This window comes from Peromyscus californicus, unplaced genomic scaffold (genome assembly GCF_007827085.1).
Source record: "Peromyscus californicus insignis strain IS unplaced genomic scaffold, ASM782708v3 Scaffold_3__1_contigs__length_106647218, whole genome shotgun sequence".
NCBI lineage: Eukaryota > Metazoa > Chordata > Mammalia > Rodentia > Cricetidae > Peromyscus > Peromyscus californicus.
Genome location: NW_026294551.1, coordinates 55,202,632 through 55,222,590, shown reverse-complemented (window position 1 = coordinate 55,222,590; position 19,959 = coordinate 55,202,632). Strand labels below are relative to the sequence as shown.

The 19,959-nt window shown below is 51.1% G+C and overlaps 1 protein-coding gene across 6 annotated transcripts in view; it reads left to right on the top strand.

Annotated features, from left to right (window-relative positions):
• Window positions 1–19,959, top strand: part of Gas7 (growth arrest specific 7) — a 233,017-nt gene that overhangs the window by 198,107 nt on the left and 14,951 nt on the right. For all 6 annotated transcript variants that reach the window (XM_052756809.1, XM_052756815.1, XM_052756810.1 and 3 more), the window contains 4 exons: window positions 708–761; window positions 9,750–9,839; window positions 12,065–12,180; window positions 15,413–15,487. In XM_052756809.1, the coding sequence (XP_052612769.1) occupies window positions 708–761; window positions 9,750–9,839; window positions 12,065–12,180; window positions 15,413–15,487 (335 nt within the window). The remainder of the gene's footprint in view (window positions 1–707; window positions 762–9,749; window positions 9,840–12,064; window positions 12,181–15,412; window positions 15,488–19,959) is intronic.

Here is a 19,959-nt window from a genome sequence, read left to right as displayed (position 1 = left end):
CCATTCTTGGCCATATCAACAAACACAGTCATGGAACTCTGGCCATCACCTGTGGGTACAGAGGTAATCAGGACTCCAGTTTGGTTTTTGTTTTTTGCTGACAATGGGGACAATATAAAAAGTCACTCCAGAAGGATTCTCTGCTTGTGAGAAATCACCGTGACTCCCGGGTGCCAGCACAGTGGCGCATTGCCAAGGTGGCTGAGCACGCATTCACCATTTGATGTTACGGACTCAGGGGGTTCAGAATGAGATGTCATGTGCTGAGTCTTCTGTGCCGGGGTTGGGGGGGTGGGGTGGCCTACAATCTGCCTTAACTCTCTGTTCCCCTGCCATTCCACTCCTCTGCTTTGGCAATGTGGTCTGGTTACCAGCAGAGGGCAGCGGAGGGGTTAACTCCCCCAAATCCCAGTTGGAAAGGAGAGGAGGGGAGACCTGGTTTGCTTTGGTTCCCCGGAGCCTGAACTCAGCCTTTCTCCACTTTGCCTGGAGCCTGAGCATTCTGAAGCAGCTTGGGCTCTAAGATGCACTTGCCTGCCCTGGCCCAGAACACGGTGACTCAGGAGTTAACCGCAGGCTGACACCCCTGAACTTCCCCAGCTCAGGGTTCTTAACCAATCCCTCCACCCACCTGGGGAACGAGAATGGGAAAAAAGATGTCCAACATGGAGAACAGCTTTGATGATGTGTCTCACCTCTCTCCCCAGAACCTGGGATCCTCGTCGCCAGGCAAAAAGCAGAGCAAGGAAAACACCATCACTGTAAGTGCCTCACTGTTGGTGGGGAGGGCTCCAGGGCTGGGGTTTTGGGCCACAACTGGGCTGTTGCCGTGGCAACATGGAACGACAACCAGCATCAATGCTCACTAGGAAACAGAGAAGTTCCAGCCAAAGCTTGGTTTAGCTGAAGTTGCCCCTGTCCCCTCCCTCTGTTAATTTCCCATTTTGATTGCCCTCCCCTGATGAAGGGGTGGAGGGCAGGAGGCTGTAAGGGCAGGAATGCGCCTTCTGTGTGGTGGGCAGGAGAAGGTGCCTGTGGGGGAGCAAGTTGAAGGGGGTGGAGTGTGCTGTGTGCAGAGATGTGACATGGAAATTACAGCCACCACAGGGCTGCTTTTGTGCAGCGAAGTTTCTGGAAGACGTCAAAGTTAAAAGCAAGAAATAACTCCCTACAAATAGCATTTCTGGGAGTCCCTGGTGAGAAGCTCCTGTCCAAACTCTCAGGGATCCCCCCAGTGCCAGCCAGATACCTCTGTGGGTATGGAGTATGGACCCCAACTCCTCCCTTCCCACCCCGTGATGCGCTGGGGCCAGGACATCTCTGCCCTCAACTCTTAAGGAGGGAGCTACCTAGATTCTTAGGCAACAACCCAGAGAGTTGAGAAGTGAGGTCTATGGAAATTTGCTATCCTAGCTCCAGTATGGAGGAGACACAGACAGGGACTGAATATCTTTTGCTCCTTGTCACCCTGTTCTGAGCTGTTCTGACCACCTCTCCAAAAATAAAAACCCAAATGGGTGCATCGCTGGGGTTATCCAGGTGAACCATCCTACCTTGTAGGGAAGAGAGAGCCAAACAAACAGTAATAGCAACCGTGATACCTGCTGCCACCTTGGTGCCCACATGGTACACACCAGGACGGCTCCATTTGCTTCCTGCTCTGTGAGCTGTGGTTCACAGAATCAACCCTCCAGAGTGATTTTTACACCTGGACTCTGAAGCCAGAGTGTCACTTATGTCACTCACAAAGCTGTGCCAAAGTTTGAGCAAGTTTCCCAGCCTCGAGTGGTGCCTGTTTTTCCAAAGCAGGGAAGCGAGGACTTCAGCGATGGGGGAGTGGGATCTAAAACGAATTGGTCCATAACTGTAAAGCACCTAGAACAGAGCCCAGCACACACTTTGTGCTCGATATGCATTAGTGTGATCATTGCAGTGTATCAGACAAGGAAGCCGGAACACACAGTGGTGCCAGGCCCAAGCTCACCTAGCTAGGAACCTTCAAGATTCAAACACTCAGCTCTTGCCCACTGGCAATGCCCGTCCTGAGCTGGCTTAGGTCCCTCAGGCCATCACCCTGCCTTGACCCTCCTTGGGTCTCCTGGAAACTGGGCAGGGCAGCTCAGCCTGCTGCAACCCTGCAGCAGCCACAGCTTCTCTTTCTAGAGAGTCTAGAGGAACCTGGCGTGGCATAGGCTGACCTAGGTTCAGGCTTCGGAGGGCACGGTCCCTAGCTTCACATTGCTACTAAATGCTGCAGAATTTGGAAGCAAGAGGAGAGCTCCTCAGAACCACTAGAAAGGAGGAGAAAGGAAGGAAAGAAAATGAGAGGGAGACACATCTTCACATCCTGGAAGCAAACATCGGAAGTGGAGAGTGGTGGGCAGTGTTGTGCTGGCCAGTTGTCGTAAAAGCACGCAGTGACGGAACCCAGCCGCAGAGTCAGGCCACTGCTGGGTCCTTGCAGTCAGAGCTTCGGAGTATGGCCCCGAGCTTTCCACCGGATGGCACACCTTGTCATCCTGCCTGGTCCTTCCCTCTGGCCTACATCAACACATCTCCCGAGATGGTCTGTAGCATGCAGCTGATAGTCAAGGCTCCTGAGACACTGTTTAGGGTGTGAGTTCCTGAAAATCATCTGTAGTTTGTCTCTCTGGGGGCAAGGACAGAAAACCACATTTCTGTCCACACTCCTGGAGGTTTGATGTGAGTGCTCACACCTTGGAGAACTGTTGCTGGGGAAACTGAGCAAAGGAGGGAGTGGCTACAGGTCACACAGCAAGTGAGAAAGAAAACCAAAGGCTCGAACCCAGGACTCCCTACTGCCAACCTGGGTGCTTGCCCATGCACCCCTTGGATACTCTAACCCCTCATCCCTTCAGGCTGAAGACCTGAACCATTCTTCACACGGTGTTCTGTCTCCATACCCTAGCTCCAAGTTCAAACCCTACAGAGCTCAGCACTTCTTCAGGAGTTGGAATGGCTCTGTTCCTAGAAGGCTGAGACACCCCCTTCCTGATCTCAGGGAATACGGAATATGGTGAACAATTTCCACGCTGTCTGATCTGGGAGGCAGCCGTGGCCAGGCCTTGCCAGTGCAGGGTGCACATCCTCAGTCAAGGAGCGAGGACAGAGCTGCATCTGACGTTCAGTGGCCCAGAGCTAGTTTAGGAGAGCAGGCACATGGGCGCTCTGGCAGCAGTGGCAGGGCTGGCAGCCATGCCTGGGTCACGTTCCTGGCTCTCAGCAGTGCTGGGCCGGCAGGTGGAGGGGGGGTGGCGGTGCTGTTTGATTAAGAGTGACAGGCATTAATGGCCGCTCACTGCCCTCGGCACACACTTGACACATCAAGATATAGAGGATTCGAGCGACGATGACAGGGAAGGCACCAGGCACAGTCTCCTGGAAGGAGGAATTAGAGGACCTTGTGGTCCTCAGCTTGGATGCCCAGCAGAACCTGTCTGGAGGCATGGCATCCCAAGAGGGAACTTGTGGCTGGAGGAGAGCCCATGGGGTCCTTTCCTGTCCTCTCACTTTCCTGGATCAGGGTCATGCAGAGTCCTTAGCTGCCGCCTGGGTTACCTTAGCTGTAAGGCTGGAAGGAAACTATCATCCTGCCCCCCACCCCACCCCCTGAACACAGACTATGCTGCCCTACAATGAGAGCAGGTGCCCCAGCCTCCCACAGCAGCCCCTCGGGTGGGTCATGCATGTGTCCTTCATCCCTGGTGGCCCAGCTAGATGCTTTACCAGCTGCTGCCGCCTCCTTTGTACCTTCAGTGAATGTCTGAGAACAAACCTCATGATCCTGCAGAGCGCCTTAGTCAAGCCATCGCTGAATAGGAAGCTTCCCGTCCATTAGGGTGGGACAGGGGTGTTTCCCCATGTGGCTGTTCCTGAGACTGGGGATCCCAGGAGGAGACAGCAGAAGTGGCCATAACACACACACACACACACACACACACACACACACACACACACACCTGACAGGCACACCCCTCTTCTGCTTCTTGCTCAACAACTGCCTTTGGCATGAGCAGGACACAGCTACATTGCCCCAGAGTGTTAGACCAGTCGTGTATTGACAGGGCTTAGGATCCTAGTCTGGGCCCAGAGTCCTAGTCTGGATTCAGGCCATGGCTCTACTACTACATAGGAGCTCTGTGTTCTGGGTTAAGTTACTTAACTTCTCTGTGCTTCAGTGCCTTGCATGGCTGTTATGAGGACTGCATGAATTCACACGTGGCAAGACTCGGCACATGATTAGAGCTTGCTGAGCATAAAGTAGATCCCCGGGCTGTCTTCTGTGCAGCAACAGGAGGGACTGAGGTTCTCACTGTTCCCAGCAGGCTTTTGGAGGAGACACACCTTTCCTCAAGGGTGCCGCCGCCACCATACATTCCTAGCAACTGCCTGGAAATAAATCACCAGGAGGGAAAGGGAGGAATCTGCCCATGGAGGTACCCATGGAGAAAGACACGCCCCACTTTCTCTTCCTTCTTGGAGTACTGTGGCCCTGCTAATGGAGCCTTGTGGTTCAGGGACACAAGCACCTGGCTGTGAGGCCTGAAGGTCACAGAGGGGTAGGGTCAGCATGAGAATGATGGATCAGTACTTGGGAGACCAGCTCCGGACCCTCTCATGCCACTCTAGCTGCCTGACAGTGGCCCGTCAGCCTCTGTGCCTCAGTTTCCTCCCCTGTGTGTGTTTGCACCACTGTGGCAGGTGGACATTTTTGCTCTGATTGCTTACTGGGCATGATTTCACGACACTGCGCTCATGATACCCTCTGCTGCTGAAGCTTCCTGCTCTCCAGAATCCATTGTCTCCCTCCTTATAACCCAGGCTACAGGGACACACTTGCACTCAGGCCAGGCTCCTCACATTCTTTCCTTGGCACTGTTGGCGTTTGGGGTCAAGGGCAGTCCTGAGCCTTTCCCTCCTGGGGCCACAGTCATCTTCTTTCAGCTCTCCAAACTGTGCAGCCTCCACCATGTGGGGCTGAGAACCCAGAGAGCATCGTCAGGTCCATGTCACACTAGAAGCAGACACTTGGTGGCTAACTGTCTTCAGCACAGACATCTGAACATCTGCCAGAGCCCCTCTTGCTTCTGAGCCAAACTCAACATGCATTGTGTGAACATACAACACACACACAAACACACACACACACACACACACACACACACACACACACACACACACACACACATTCGTCCTTGCACATGGAGGCATACACACAGACCCCCTGAAATACCCTTTCCTCTCCCAGCCTGTTTGCTTAGATCTTCCTCAAGTACCACTCCATCTAAGCACCCCCAGCCCTTCCTGTGGCTTCAGCATCCTGCGCCTCCCCTAATGAGAGGTTTATCCCAAGGACCATCCTCCCTTAATTATCAAGCTCTTGAGAACAGATGCTGTACCTCAGACCTAGTTCCCTGTCACTGCAATAACCCACAGTTTGCCTGATGTGCCAGGAGCTAGGAAAACCCTAGGATAGGATGGTCTCCATCCCGCCACCTGCCCTCACGGGCAAGCTGTCAGCAAGGAAGGGAAGGTTAAAAAAAAAAAAAGCATCAAAATTACAACACAGATGTGTGTGTGCAGGATAATGGGGAGACTCAGTGTAGCAGGAAAACCCAGCGTGGCACATGCCATGGAGGAGTAATCTGGTAAACATGCAGCTCTGCCGCCCGCCTGACCTGGATTTGAACACTTCTGTGATCTGATTTCCTCAGCGTTGTGCACTTCTCGACATGACCACCAGGGGGAGAAGGGCTCTGAGGATTCCAGGAAGTCCCAGTGGGCTAACCCAAATCAGAAGTGACAGAGGCAGTGACAGGCACCCCGGGGCTCCTGACTGGGGCATCTGCGAACTAATATCCTCAGAGTGGCAGGAGCATCAAGAGTCCACAGCTCCCCCCACCTCCCCACCTTCACTCCTCCCAGCCCCCATCCTTCCATGGCTGTTCCAGGGCCATTTGAGGGGCTCTCGCCTACTAGACCCCAAACCTTCTAGTCCCTGCTGTAGGTATCACTCTGGAAGGCTCTATGAGGTGTGAAAGAGCAGGACCCTGGGGCTGTTCATTATTCTATCTTCCACAGGTGGGTGCAGGCCTTCCTTGGGTGGTGCTCCGCCGCTGCAGCCTGCCTTGCAAGTGCTGCTTCTCGCCTGTCATCAGCATCACCTGAGCCCCAGGCCCCACCCACAGCCTCTGATCATACACTCAGGCCAGGCCCACCATCTGCTTAACAACCCCCCACCAGGTGACTCTGAGGACAAAGGAGGGGTTGAATGGGACATAATCAAGCCCTAGCTCTCCCGTAGACCTTCTGTGGTCAACCTCAGAGCCAGCTGAGGATTGCCATTGAAGGGGTTTCCTGTTACTCTCTCCCCTTTGGACTAATGGTGTCTAACTTCTTTTCACGAGCATCCTGGGGTAGACGGGACCAGCCTTTCTCTGGATGTGAGTACTCTCAGGAAGGATGCCAGACGTGGCTAAACAAGACCCATTTTCTGCTAGCCCTGACCCACCATTGGCCAAGCTCCTTCCTTTGTGTCCAAGGCCAAGAGCAATTTGGGTGAAGAGAAAGGAGGAAGGTCTGGGTAGATCATGAGGTTCCTTAGAAATCAGTCCTGCCTACCTTTGAGTACTGTGGCCCTCGCTACAGGTCCGTGCCTGTGAATTCAGCCAGTTGAGGAGCCCACCAACTGCAGGTTGAAAATTGTGTCTGTACTCAATTGTACAACCTTGTTTCTTGCCATTACTCCCTCAGTAGAACAACTACCGAGCTCAAATTACTAAGTATTGTAAGTCTGTGCATGGCAGGAGGGTCTGTATTTATTATATGCAAATACCGTGCCATTTTACCTCTATAAATTTTACCATCCATGTGAAGGCTGAAACCAGTGCCCACCCCTCTACTCCCAGATAGTGAAGGGTAATTGTACCTCAAATCTGTGGGTTCCATGATTCTTTCTTTTATGTATTTGCATAGATGTGTTTGTGTGAGCACAGTTGTGTGTGCACACTCACATGCACGTAGAGACCAGAGGAAGATGTATCTTTCTCTAATACTTCTGCCTAGTTTACTTGAGATAGACTCTCACTAAATCCTGGGCTAGGCTGGCAACCAGCAAGCTCCCAGTAATCCTCCTGTCTCTGAGCCTCATACAGCCATGCCTGACTTGGCGTTGGCACTCCAGGGATTTGAACTCAGATCCTCATGCAGGCCAGCAAGTGCTCTTACCCACTGAGACGCCTCCCCAGCCCTGGTTCTGTGATTCTTAGCACCGGATGACTTTACTGTTAGAAACCATATGTCATTAAATTACATTAAAGCTTTCAGGAAGCAAAATAAAGGTGACTGTCATCACCAGTATGGCTGGAACAGGAACTATTTGGGGGCTCAGCCTCCATACCCTGATTTCATGATGGCCCCAAGCAGCACCCACTCAGTGGGAGGCTGTTGAGGTCCCTAAAGAAGGCTCAGATTAGGACACCTCACAGCAGGGAGGGGGTTCAGCCTAGATCAAGAGCTTGGAGAGACTCTTTCCTGAGGCTAGACCTGAGATGCTACCAGCTCTACCCTGCATCCAGCCCCTAACAGCAGCTGTAGACCAGAAGTCCACACTGAGCTGACTGTGGTAGAATTCAGTGCTGCCCATCTCTAGGGCACTGTGACATCCCTGGCCCCCTTCCCACCATGTCAGCATGCTTCTCCCCCAAACAATCCCCACCTTATCTCGCCAACATCAATGTCCAGGAGCAGGTCTTTCCCTTCTGGCTAGCACTTCTGAGTCTCCTCACCCAGGCCTGTGAGGGCAGCTGCTGCTCTTGGCAGTGGGCAGGCAGGCCGGGTAATGCACCGACTAACACATGTTGTCCTGCCCTTAGGTCAGAGGTCCCAGGGTCTGAGTCAGCTGACGTAGGAGTTTGCTGGTTGTACATGGTGTTTTGGTTTTGTTTTCATTTTAAACTCTGAAATAATTGCCATCACTGAAAACTTGAGACAATTGACATACAGACCCCGAACTCCGGCTCACCTGGAATCAGCTCATAGTCTGATGACATGGAGCAGGAATATGAACCTGACCATGAGATGTGTGTCCACAGCCCGAAGAACCTTCCCAAGGGACAGACTGCTTCCCTCCTGTCCTAGTTGTAGATTCTGGGTCACAGGGGTACCTAGCTGTTTGCATAGCCCTCCTAGGTCAGAGCTTGAGGACAGTCTGCCACCCCGTGGGGTTCCTGGTCGGCACCAGAATACCCCACTTTGGCAGATGGGGAGGTTGAAAGAGGAGGTCATGGTGTAGAGCTGGGCAGTTGAAACCGTATCAACAAAAGCAGCAGCAAAGCCACGCCCACAAAGGGGCAGGGGAAGAGGGGGAGCAGCTAGGAAGGACCACAAACACAGCTGGGAGGGACAGTAGCTCTCACAGCCCAGAAACTTGCACACCACACTCCCCATCATGAGGGCCAGCCCCAAGATTATACCCGCACCCCAGATTATACCTTTAAACTGTGGATGTTCATACCACAGGCATCTCAGTATAACCTCTCACCCTTACCCTCAGGCACTTCTGAGTCAGCCCTGTCCTTGGCTTTTCTTTTTCTTTTTTTTTTTTTTTTGTTTTTTTTTTTTTTTTTCGAGACAGGGTTTCTCTATGTAGTTTTGTGCCTTTCCTGGAACTTGCTTTGTAGACCAGGCTGGCCTCAAACTCACGGAGATCCGCCTGCCTCCGCCTCCCGAGCATTGGGATGAAAGGTGCGCGCCACCACCGCCCGGCTTGTCCTTGGCTTTTCTTAGAAGCGGATTTGGATGCTCATTTCTGGCTTCCAGAATGATCCCACACAGGTTATATCAAACAAGCAGATATTACCCCACTTCTTCATACAAATGGAGCACACTGTGATAACCTAAACTATTCTACACATTGCCTGCTGTGCACCCAGACCCACTCACCACTTAGCAGTGCATCCTGGTACTTTTCCTTATCAATATGGCTAATACTTTATTGCTGTATTGCTTATTTGCTTTTCATATATGTATTCATTGTACATAGTACGGTGTTTTATAAGATCATTTTCATACCAGTACATACTGTGTATTGAGTTAATCATCCCGTGCTTCCTTACCTTCTTCCTCCTTCCTCCCCCTCCCAATAGTTGCCATGTTTCCCTAAACAGTTTGACTTCTGCCTTCATTCATAAATACGTTCATGGACCCTCCATACAATCTCTACAGATGCCTTTTGTGCGTGATACAGGATCTCTTTGTCTAGCCTAGGGTGGCTTTGAATTCCTCAGCCTGCCGCGTCTGCGTCCTGGGAGCTGGGGTTGCAAGTGGCACCACCATTCCTGACTCTCTCATTCTTTATTTACGCATTCCCCTCCTGTTGGACAGTGAGGTTCTGGTCCAGCCTTTTACCGCATAGATAGTGTGCAGTGGAAACCGGGCATACATGGATCTGTAGCAGTCTCTCAAAGCACGGTTGCTGGGTCGCAGGATCTAGCCATTTACAATTGTGATAGATTCTACTAAACACTCACCAACGAGGTTTCCTTCATTGTAGCCTCTAGGATGGGTGTGGAGGCCTGTTACCTCTTATTTGAAGTACTCACTGGCTGCTGGAGCTTGGGAAGGTTGCTGAGGACATTCACCAAAGTGGCCTTGGGGAGGCCTGCTTTGTGCGCCATCCACTTGATCCTGCAGAGACAACATTCTCTTTCTCACTCTGTGCCCCGCAGATCAACTGTGTGACATTCCCTCACCCAGACACAATGCCTGAACAGCAGCTGCTCAAGCCAACTGAGTGGAGCTATTGTGATTACTTCTGGGTAAGTGCTGCCTCAGTTTCCAACATCCACGTGACCCCAACAGCAGCGTACACCTGGGAAGGGTGGAAAGGGCCTCTCTTGTTGAAGCCTCAAGGTGTGGTGTCCGGTTTGGCATCTCAGACAGGACTTTCCCGAATTCTAGATCATCCCAGCAGTCCCAGGGAATCTGTGTGGTTCTCCTTCACAGGAACATAGAAACCACAACCAGAACACCAGGAAGCTGAAAGACAGTTCCCTCCAGTGCTGGACGGAGGCAGGAGACTAGAATTACTTTTAATAACGAAATCTGAGCTCCAGGCCCGCTCGACACCACTGGGAGTGGCCTTGGGCCCACGCTTTGCCTCTTTGCATGTTGCTTTCCCAACTGAATCGTGAGGAAGTTGGGCGCAGACAGGGATGTATAAATTGCCTCTCAGCATCCACAGCTCTCAAGCCCCTGTATATTGCTTAGTGGGTGCAGAGTGGCCTGTTACAAGGTGAGAAGTTTCTGCAGGTGATGGATGGCAGACCGTCACCACCTCAGTCTCCATACACTTAGTGTCGCTAAACTGTGTGTGCACTTAGAAGTGACGGCAACAATAAATCTCACATGATGTATATTTTTCCCACTGTTAAAATGATGCCTTGATGTACATGTAAAATCCCACATCGCAAGTGTCAGAGCTGGTCCAGAGCACTTGCACTTTGAAGGTGCGGTGACACTGACCTTTCTGCAGTTATAGTGCTGAGGGTTCACACCACCTCAACCGTCTATGGAAAATGACTAAATCTCTACAAGGAGCTTTCAGAAAGACCCTAAGGAACAACCAATAAAGAAAACCTCTTTGCACCGTGGCACGGAATGGGTTATCTGCCCTCTTTTTCGATTTGCTAACTACCAGCCCAAAGTGCTTTTTCTTTCTTCTAAATCACGAACCCATTAGAAAGCACACGAAGGTTCCTGGTTGCCCCTGTAGAGAGGTTCCTGCGATTCCCGCTGTCCTGCTTGTAAGATAGAGGGCTGCAGAGGACGTGAAAGCTTTGGGGCCTGTGAGAGATGATCCAGGAGAGACATGTATGCAGTAAGGAGACAGGAAGGTTCTGTAGGCCTGAAGGAAGTTGTGTCTTGTGCTGTCTGTAGCTGGGAGGTATTGAAGGTGTTTTAAGGAAAAATTGGATGTAACCTGCTCTGCGTACGTTGCAGATGAGAATGGAGTATGTGAGGTGAGTGAGTGGACCAGGAAGAATGGTGACAGCAGCAGAATAAAGAGTGGCTGTCCTGTGTGCAGAAGTCATCCTCTGGGCTCTAGGGACCAGGACATGTCCTAGAAGGGAGACAAGAAACTTGTGGGGCTGGGCAGAGCATGCTCTCCTGCCTGCTGTTCACCGGCACCCTGGAGAATCACATAGAGCACCTGTGTCTTTCTTTTGCTTGTCTGGGTTATGTTGAGACAGTCTGGCCACCCTTGTGCATCTGTTTCCCAGTTGTTGGGATTACAGGCGTACACTGCCATGCTCAGTCGAGAATTCTCATCTTAATCTGAGCTCTGGCTCCTGGTCCCTCAGTGGTTTTCCTTTCCTGATTGTCAAGGCCTTTTCCTCTTAATAGAAATGTCTCCTCACTGGCAGAGTCCCTGGAGCACACTGCTCTTGCTGGTTTTTCTTTGAGCCAATGAGTCATTCAGCCTATTTACCCCAGAGGGAGGCAGGGATTGGTTTAGTCTTTTGGGTGATTTCCTTGCCTTTCTTTCAAGATGTAGCATTCACAGAATGAAGTGAACACCTCTTCAGCACCCATAGAGAAACCTCAGGAGGGTATGATGGAGATATAGAAGCCTCAAGAGGGTGTGATGGAGATAGGGAAGCTTCAGGGGGTATGATGGAGATAGGGAGGGTATGATGGAGATAGGGAAGCCTCAGGAGGGTATGATGGAGATAGGGAAGCCTCAGGAGGGTGTGATGGAGATAGGGAAGCCTCAGGAGGGTATGGTGGAGATAGGAAAGCTTCAGTAGGACATGATGGTGGTTTCCCTGCCAGGAAAGGTGTTAGTGGCATGCCCAGAGGTTCTTGGGTCATTGTTGCTGAGGAAAGAGTTTCACTGTGGTCAGGACATGGAAGAGGGCCCATGAAGCCCTTCTCACTGAGAAAGGTTTCTGTAAGCTGCAATGGCTCCCTGGCATGATCTGGAAGGTCTCCCAGAGATGCAGCCCCCTCTCTGATGACTTGGACTTTTGCTTCTTCCTAGGCGGATAAGAAGGACCCGCAAGGCAATGGCACGGTGGCTGGGTTTGAACTGCTGCTGCAGAAGCAACTGAAAGGCAAGCAGATGCAGAAGGAGATGTCCGAGTTCATCCGGGAAAGGTGAGACCAGGACCCATGCAGCTCTAGAGCTGGCCACAAGGCCCACTCTGAGCCCTGGACCCCAGGGGAGGGGCTGGCTGGCCATGCTTAGCCCTGGGGCAGATGTGGCCAGCAAATGTGTGGTGTAGGCATGGATAGTGTTTCTAAAGATTTGAACCAATATCCAAAAATACTGGTAGCCAGGTATAGTGCTTCATACCCATAATCCCAGCATTTGGGAGTTGAAAGAAGGAGGTCAGGAGTTCAAGGCCATCCTCAGTTGTGTAGCAGGTTTATGGCTTGTCTGAACTACATGAGACCTCAATATATATGTTGAGACACATGCACACACACACACACACACACACACACACACACACACACACGCTCACATATTGCACTGAATCTTGGATGCGCGGTATCTCTCAATGCCTGCACAGCCCCTATGCAACAATTGGCTGGAGCTGAGTAGCTGCTGTCCATGGAAGGGACACATGCCTATTTGCCACAGTCTCCACTCCTCCCCACTACCCCCCGACTTGCCGCTTTGCTCCTTTACCCTCATTTGAAGCTGTCCCTTGTCATGAATATGACCTTCCAGGTCTTCTTTTTTACTTGAGACTAAGTTTCTCTGTGTAGCCCTGACTGACCTGGAACTCACTCTCTAGACCAGGCTAGCCTCGGACTCAGAGATCCACCTGCTCTGCCTCCTGAGTGCTGGGACTGGAAGCGTGTGCCAGTCCTGGCCTTCCAGGCCATCTTTTAGTTAAAACTGTTTCCCAGGCCAAGGGACACAGAACCATGCTCCCATCCCACCCCTGCCTCTAAGGATTCCGATAGCCCTGTGTCTGAAGAACTTGGGTCATAGATGAAGATCCAATAAATTCAGCTCAAGGAAAATATGAAAAGCTGCAGCAAAGTCCCCTCTTCATCTTCCTCCTCTCTGTCTCTCTTGTTTCTATCCCTGTATGACCTGCACACCCATGCACAAATATACCTGTACATCCTCAGGCCTGCTCACATACAGGTTTGCATACTCACACATCCTAGCCACTACATGCCCCAACACCTAAATATCTGTGTACCTACATAGCCATGATCAAATCCCCACACAACTACGCATCTGGGCACCTATACTCCACCACACCCCTACATCTTACCCCTATCCCTATATACCTGTGTGCCTGCATACCCACACCCCCATATACCTGCACCCCATGCGACTGCATACCTGTGTACCCGCTTATCTGCATGCTCACACACCTGTACACTCACACATCCCTGTGTACCCACACATCACACCTACACACCCAAGTATCTACATACCCACATCCCTGTGCACAGACAACTGCACATCCATGTACCTGCACACTCACACACCTCTGTGTACACACACCTTCACATATATGCTTCTGCATACCCATACCATTGTGCACCTATACCTGCACACCCATGTACCTGCACACCCACATGCCTGTGCATCCATACCTGAACACATGTGTACACATCTACACACTTGTATACTTGCACACCTATATCACACACATCTGTACATCTACACACCATACACCTGCATACTTACATACTCATCCCCTTACACACTCATACATCTATATACCCACACACCTGCACACACACCCAGCAACTCATTTTTTTCATAAACATATATACAACTTTCCAGCTAGAGTTTCCATGACTTGCTAGAAATATTCTTTGCAAATAGCAAAAATCTTTTAAAAGGTATTTCTTCATTATAACACTAGTAATCGGGTAATAATGCTTTGGCATTTTTAAAGCCTGCTTTTCCTTAGGAGGCCTATTTTCCATTTGTATAATCAAATCTTTATTTTATGACCCATTAAACTAGTAGGAAATTGGAAGGCTGCTTTGCTCAGATGCAAGAAAACAGAAGCATAAAACAGACAAATAGGAAGCAATGGGAGCTGAAGCCTCAATATGCATATGGTTTGCACTCATAACAGTGTCCTGTTGGCAAATGAATGGTTTCTGTCATCTCAGGCCACTGAGGTCTCTGGGAGCCAGTGGAGGGAATTCAAATTCCTGGAGCCTGACTCAGCCCACCTTTGGAGCTCTTGGGGAAGCGATCAGAGGCAGGAGAGCCAGGCCGCAGGGCTGGGACTTACGAGTTTGCTGGACCGAGGGAAGTAGGCAGGAGGTAGGGATGACACAGGCTGGCTCACAGCAGAGGCTCAGGAGGCAGATGGCGTGTGCACCTCCCTCTCCTGGCTCATGCACTTGACCTTGTGGCATCATGAGATCTGCTTTCTGGAGGTCTTGATTCCAGTATGAAGTTGCGGGGTAGAGGTTCACATCGTTGGGGCTGGAGGCAAAGGAGAGATGGAAATGGGTCAGTGGGAAACTCAGGATCTTGCAGACAGGCTCCAGTCAGGAGTGAGGAGTGAGCAGTTGTGCAGAGGCTGCGGCAGGCCCGCACAGTCGCCTTCTTCAGGCCCCTGCATCCTTGGGTTCTCACCCTAGCAGATGGGAAGCACGCTGCAATCCCATGTCCCAGGACTTCTCTGTTCACCGAATGAAGATGGAAGGGCTGTCTAGGGCCCTGCCTTCAGACCACCTCTGGTTGTCATAGCACAGCTCTGCCTCTCACCATGGCCCCAAGAGCCTCTTAGGAGGTGAACGTGCTGTCGACAGCCCACGTAATGTGGATATGCCTAGCTGTACAGAATGTGTGCCCCAGAGAGTTGCCTTGGAGGTGTGTGGAGGGTTTTCTCCTCTGGGAAAATCCAATGGGATTGCAGCTCTGGACCCTACCTGGTTTCCATGGAAACACTTGCACCCATGGCAATGCTTGGCAATTGAAGGCATTGTGGGTGGGAGGGTGGAGGAAGATGTTCCCTTCTTGCTTCTGTAGGCTGAGGCCATCTGGGAGTGTGTGAACTTGGAACTAAAGGATGGAAAGGTTGGGCACATCCTTAGCATCCCTGGAGGTCTGTCACAAGCTTCTCTTGTTTCTGGAAGGTTCTCATGTCTAATCTCGTGCTTGGAGTGGTACAGATGACTTCTGCCGGAAGTGGAAAGCAGAGTTCAAACCATTCCTGTATGCAACAGCTGTCACTGTTGGTCCCTCCAGTGTCAGCAGGGCAGTGAGAGCCACATGCTCTGGAACTCCCATGTCTAGAGGGTCTCTTTGCAAGACCGAGGCATGGCAGGGTGTGGGGGGTCCCACCCATGGTTGACACTGCAGAGCAGACACACTGGTTTTCTCTCTTCGCAGGATAAAGATTGAAGAGGAATATGCAAAGAACCTGGCTAAGCTCTCTCAGAACTCCTTGGCTGCCCAGGAGGAAGGGTGAGTTGGGTGGAGAGTGGAGAGGGGAGGAAGATGAGGGGACACAGAGAAAGGGATCCTTACTCAATCAGCAATGCTGCTCCCTTGGGATGGAGAGATTGCTGTCGGTCTGGCTCACTGTGGGGGTCTGTGCCTTGTAATCATTCATAGTCCAAGGTAGATGCTCACGACTTGAGGTAGACCCTCACGCCTTGGACAAGGGACCAATAACTCAAGGTGGATACTCGTGGCTTAAGATGAGTTTTCACGGCTCAGGGTTCAGACTTCTGGTTCAAGACTGGTACTCAGAACTAAGTGTTTTGGCCTCTAATGGCAGCATTCTGATGGCTGAGGAATGGATTATGAGTTTCAGGCCAACCTGGGCTACATAGCAAGGCCCTATCTCAAATAAACAACCAAACAAAAATGCTGGTGCTCGTGGCTCAAAGTAGGCACCCATGACCTGAAGTTTGAGTATTCATACTCCAGGTTATCCCTTTTATATATGTTTTTTCTTCAGTGACCCAGGGTCTCCTAGGTGCTGGAGCATATTAGAGCCCCTTTGGCTGTGCCCTGTGGCTGGACAGCAACCTCTCAGTGCCCAGCTCTGTGACCCTTCTTCTGGGAGGAAACTGAGTCTGAGAATTTCCTATCCAGCCTCTGAGAGAGCTTTTGAGAGCCCCAGGCCAGGCCCTATCTCCCTCTCCTATGGTGACAGTCCTAGATAGGGCTAAGGGACACTCCCAACCTTCCCAACCATGCAAGGATCTCCAGGGTTAGAAATCCTGCAGGGATAGATGCCTTCTCTTCTGTCTGTCTGCAGAGCCCTGGCCCTCCTGATCACTAGCAGGCATGTCAAGCGACACAGCCACTGTGAAAACTAGCCTGGCAGTTCTCAAGAGATAATCAGAGAAGTAGTATACGTCACCACTCCTTATTAGGTTTACACTCAAATGAGTCAAACATAAGGACTCAGACAAGCATGTTAGAAGTAACACTGTCCACAGAGACTAAAAGGTAGAAATGGCCCAGATTCCTTCAGGAGGTGAACAGGTACACAAACCACAGTGTACTCACAGTGGATACTCATGGATGTACAATGGGATGTTATTTACCCATAAAAAGGAATAGAATACTGAGACCCACTACTGTGTGGGTGAACCTCAAAAATGTGATGCTAAGTAAAAGAAGCCAGCTGCCGTGGGTCACAGAGCATATCATTCCATTCTTATGAAGTGTCCAGAATAAGCAAAGCAGTAGAGACAAAGCCCACTGGTTAGTGGTGAAGAGGGAAAAGGGGAGTGATAGTAGGTACTTTAAATCTTTCCATTTAGGGTGTGTATGTGTCTGGGAAGGCTGCTATAACAAAATACCACAGACTGAGTCACTTCAACGATAGGAATTTTCCTGTGCGTGAAGGTATACACATCTGTAATTCAGTACTCAGGAGGTAGAGATGGGAAGATCATGAGTTTAAGGCCAACCTGGGCTACACAGTGAAATCCCTGTCAAGAAAAAGCACAGAAAAAAAGCCTCTATTTTGTCTCAGTTCTAGAGACTGGGAGTTCAATGTCAAGGTTCCAGCAGAGTTGGTGTCTGGCACAGGCTCTCCCTGGGGTCGCAGATGGCTGAAAAAATCACTGTGTGCTTACATACCATCCTCTGTGTGGGCTGGGGCGGAGGAGTGAGTCCTACAAGGACAATTATCCTCCTGGATCACGGCTCTGCCCTCTAACCTTACTTACTGCCCCATCCCCATATCCTCCATCAGAGTTTCAAGATATGAATCAGGAGGCTAAAGTGGAGGGAGGGATCACAAGCTTTTCTTTATGATGGGGTGATGAAGGGTTTGGGGCCATCAAGGGTAGGCTGTTCTACACTGTGGATGTTGTAGACACTTGGCAATTGCTCACCTTAAATTGGATAATTTTAGCACAGGCGACTTTCACCTCAAAAGAAAAAACCATCAAGGCTCCTGCGAAGTCAGTACCGACAGGGTCCTCAGAGGCTGCCTCTGTTGTCCCGCCACCCTCCTGAGATGAACCTCAGGAAGAAGGTGTGGCCACAGCAGTGGTCAGGGAGCTGTGATAGTGAACAGGCTGGAGTCTGCCTCATGGCTGGAGCCTGCCTGAGACGGAGATGTTTTGCTAACTGAATATGGCTTTGATTAGGGCTCCTCATGGGCTGACTAAAGCCAGGCCGTCTCCTCCCTGTCAGCCACAGGATGACCCAACAGAGCCTGTGTCCCTCTTCAGACACGAACACGGTTAGCTGGCTCCTGGCCTCACCTACTGCTTCCTCAGCCTGAGACAAGGCAGGAAACGCACGGGAAGTAGCCCTGCCACCAGGGGAAGCGGCTTCCTATGGGTCCCCGCGCTTGGCATCACTGCATGGCTCTGGAGCCTTCCTGCTTCCACCCCCTCGGCTTGGGCTCCTGCCAGGGACATTTTGTCCTGCCAGCACACAGCATATGCTCCTAAGCTAAGCAGCCTGCTTCTCGTGCCAGACCCACATACATGCGCACACTCAACCACGCAAGCTCAGGTACAGATAGATATCCATGCCGCATGTGTGCACATGCACACACCCCATCACTGCGTCACTGGAGGGGACAAAGGACCACAATGCTGTATCTTACACCTACAACGCAGCTCTAGACATTTGGTCCGGTGCACCTGGACAGCCGTGTGGGCATTCGAGAGCTCAGAAACCCAGGGGCAGTTAGAATGCACTTGAGCTCGCTGGCCGCTTAGGTGCTCTGTCCACATGAGATGTCACGAGACACGTGCATGCTGGTGAATCAGCAGCCTTCAGTTTTTCATTGTGCCTTCAGCAGTCTCATGTGTGGGAAGGCTATGAAATGTTGGTCATTCCCGGTTGGAGTTTTGAAACCAGGAACCCATGCTTTGATTTGGCATGTCAGACTATACATTGAGATCCAGGGATATCTGACAGTTTTTCTTTTACCTCTTTCTCATCAGACACCGTCTTCAAATCAGAATTTCTAATGGCTTTTCCCCAAACATGTAAAATTTATTTTTAATGAACACCTATTCGTTCAGACATATTGACAGGGCCGAGTGCGGCAGTTCCATACATTTGAAGTGCCTTGGAATACTGAGGAGAGGGGAACCTAGGCATGGCGCTGAGCCCATCTGAAAGTCAGGAGAGACACCCTTCCACCAGGGCATGCCAGCCCTGCAGGTAGGGCTGAAGATGTGGTCCAGGATGGGAATGGTTCAGCTCCCCCGCCCTGCCCCCCAACCCCCGCCCGCAATATCCCTGAGCTAACAGTCTCAGGCTACTATACCCGACCCTAGTCAGTTACCCCACATGCTCTGCTGCCAGGGCCTTTGCAGAGTCCTATATTTCCAGGACCTTCTGAGTGTCACTCAGCTCCTAGGGCAGCAGCACCCCCCCTCCTCGTCATGGCAATGGCTTATTGGCTGTCGCTTTGAAGCTAGAATCTGCGTTGAGATCCTATGAGAGTGGCGTGAAGTGATGGTCAAGATTTCTCCTTGCCATGTGATATCCAGTTGTCTCTGCATCATCTCCTAACAGTTGCCCAAGGACTAGAGATGGAGCTCAGTGGTAGAGCATCCCCTGATGTGTGGGAGGCCCCACCCTTGCGGCTCACCAGCCTGCCCTATCTGTGTGACTCTGTGTCCGAGACCCTTTTGTATTGCTCTAAGTGGATAATTTATGAAGAAAAGAGATTGCTCATGGTTCTGAAGGCTGGGAGAGCCAAGACCAAGGGCCAGCACCTACAAGGTGCCTACACACTGCCCTAGCATGTGACAGAAGCCACCACATGTCAACCAAAAGAGAAATGGCCAGCGTAAGGCTCCCAAGTGTTTTGTTATGGCTTTAGGAGCCCCACCTCTTAACACTGCCATGCCTGGGATGAAGTCTGCTGCATATGCTTTGAGGGGACACCTTTACCTTACCCCGATCCATGAAACTGCCATGACAGCTTCCACTGCTGAGTGAGGTAGGGGAGCCTAGCCCACACAGGTCTACAGGACTGTGCATTCTCCTCACAGCTTCCCAGATGCCAGGCCCTTGAGGCAGAGACAAATGTCCACAGCATGGTCACCCCAGACTCACCTAGTCTTTCTCTAATGGAACCCCAACATTACCCTCCCTTCTTCCAGACTCTGTAGATATCACTTGATAGTTTCTCATGAACACCCACCAAGGCCAGGCTAGCACTGCCACCAGCCAGGTAGGGAACTGGATCACAGGGACAGATCTGCTAACTGCTGCCTTCGAACTTGGAAGCGGCAACTCCAGTGCTCTGCCCCAGCGGGCTGTCTTCTAATCAGCGTTTGCCACTAAAGTTTAATTTTGCATGAAATGAAGTCAACTTGCTGGGTGAGAGGTCTGGAAAAGGAGTCAGGGGTCTGGTTTAGAATGATCATGGGGTTGAAGGGTCCACATAATGAATTCTGTATCTTAGGTTTTTTTTGGAAGTCTCCGGGATTTGGGGAGAC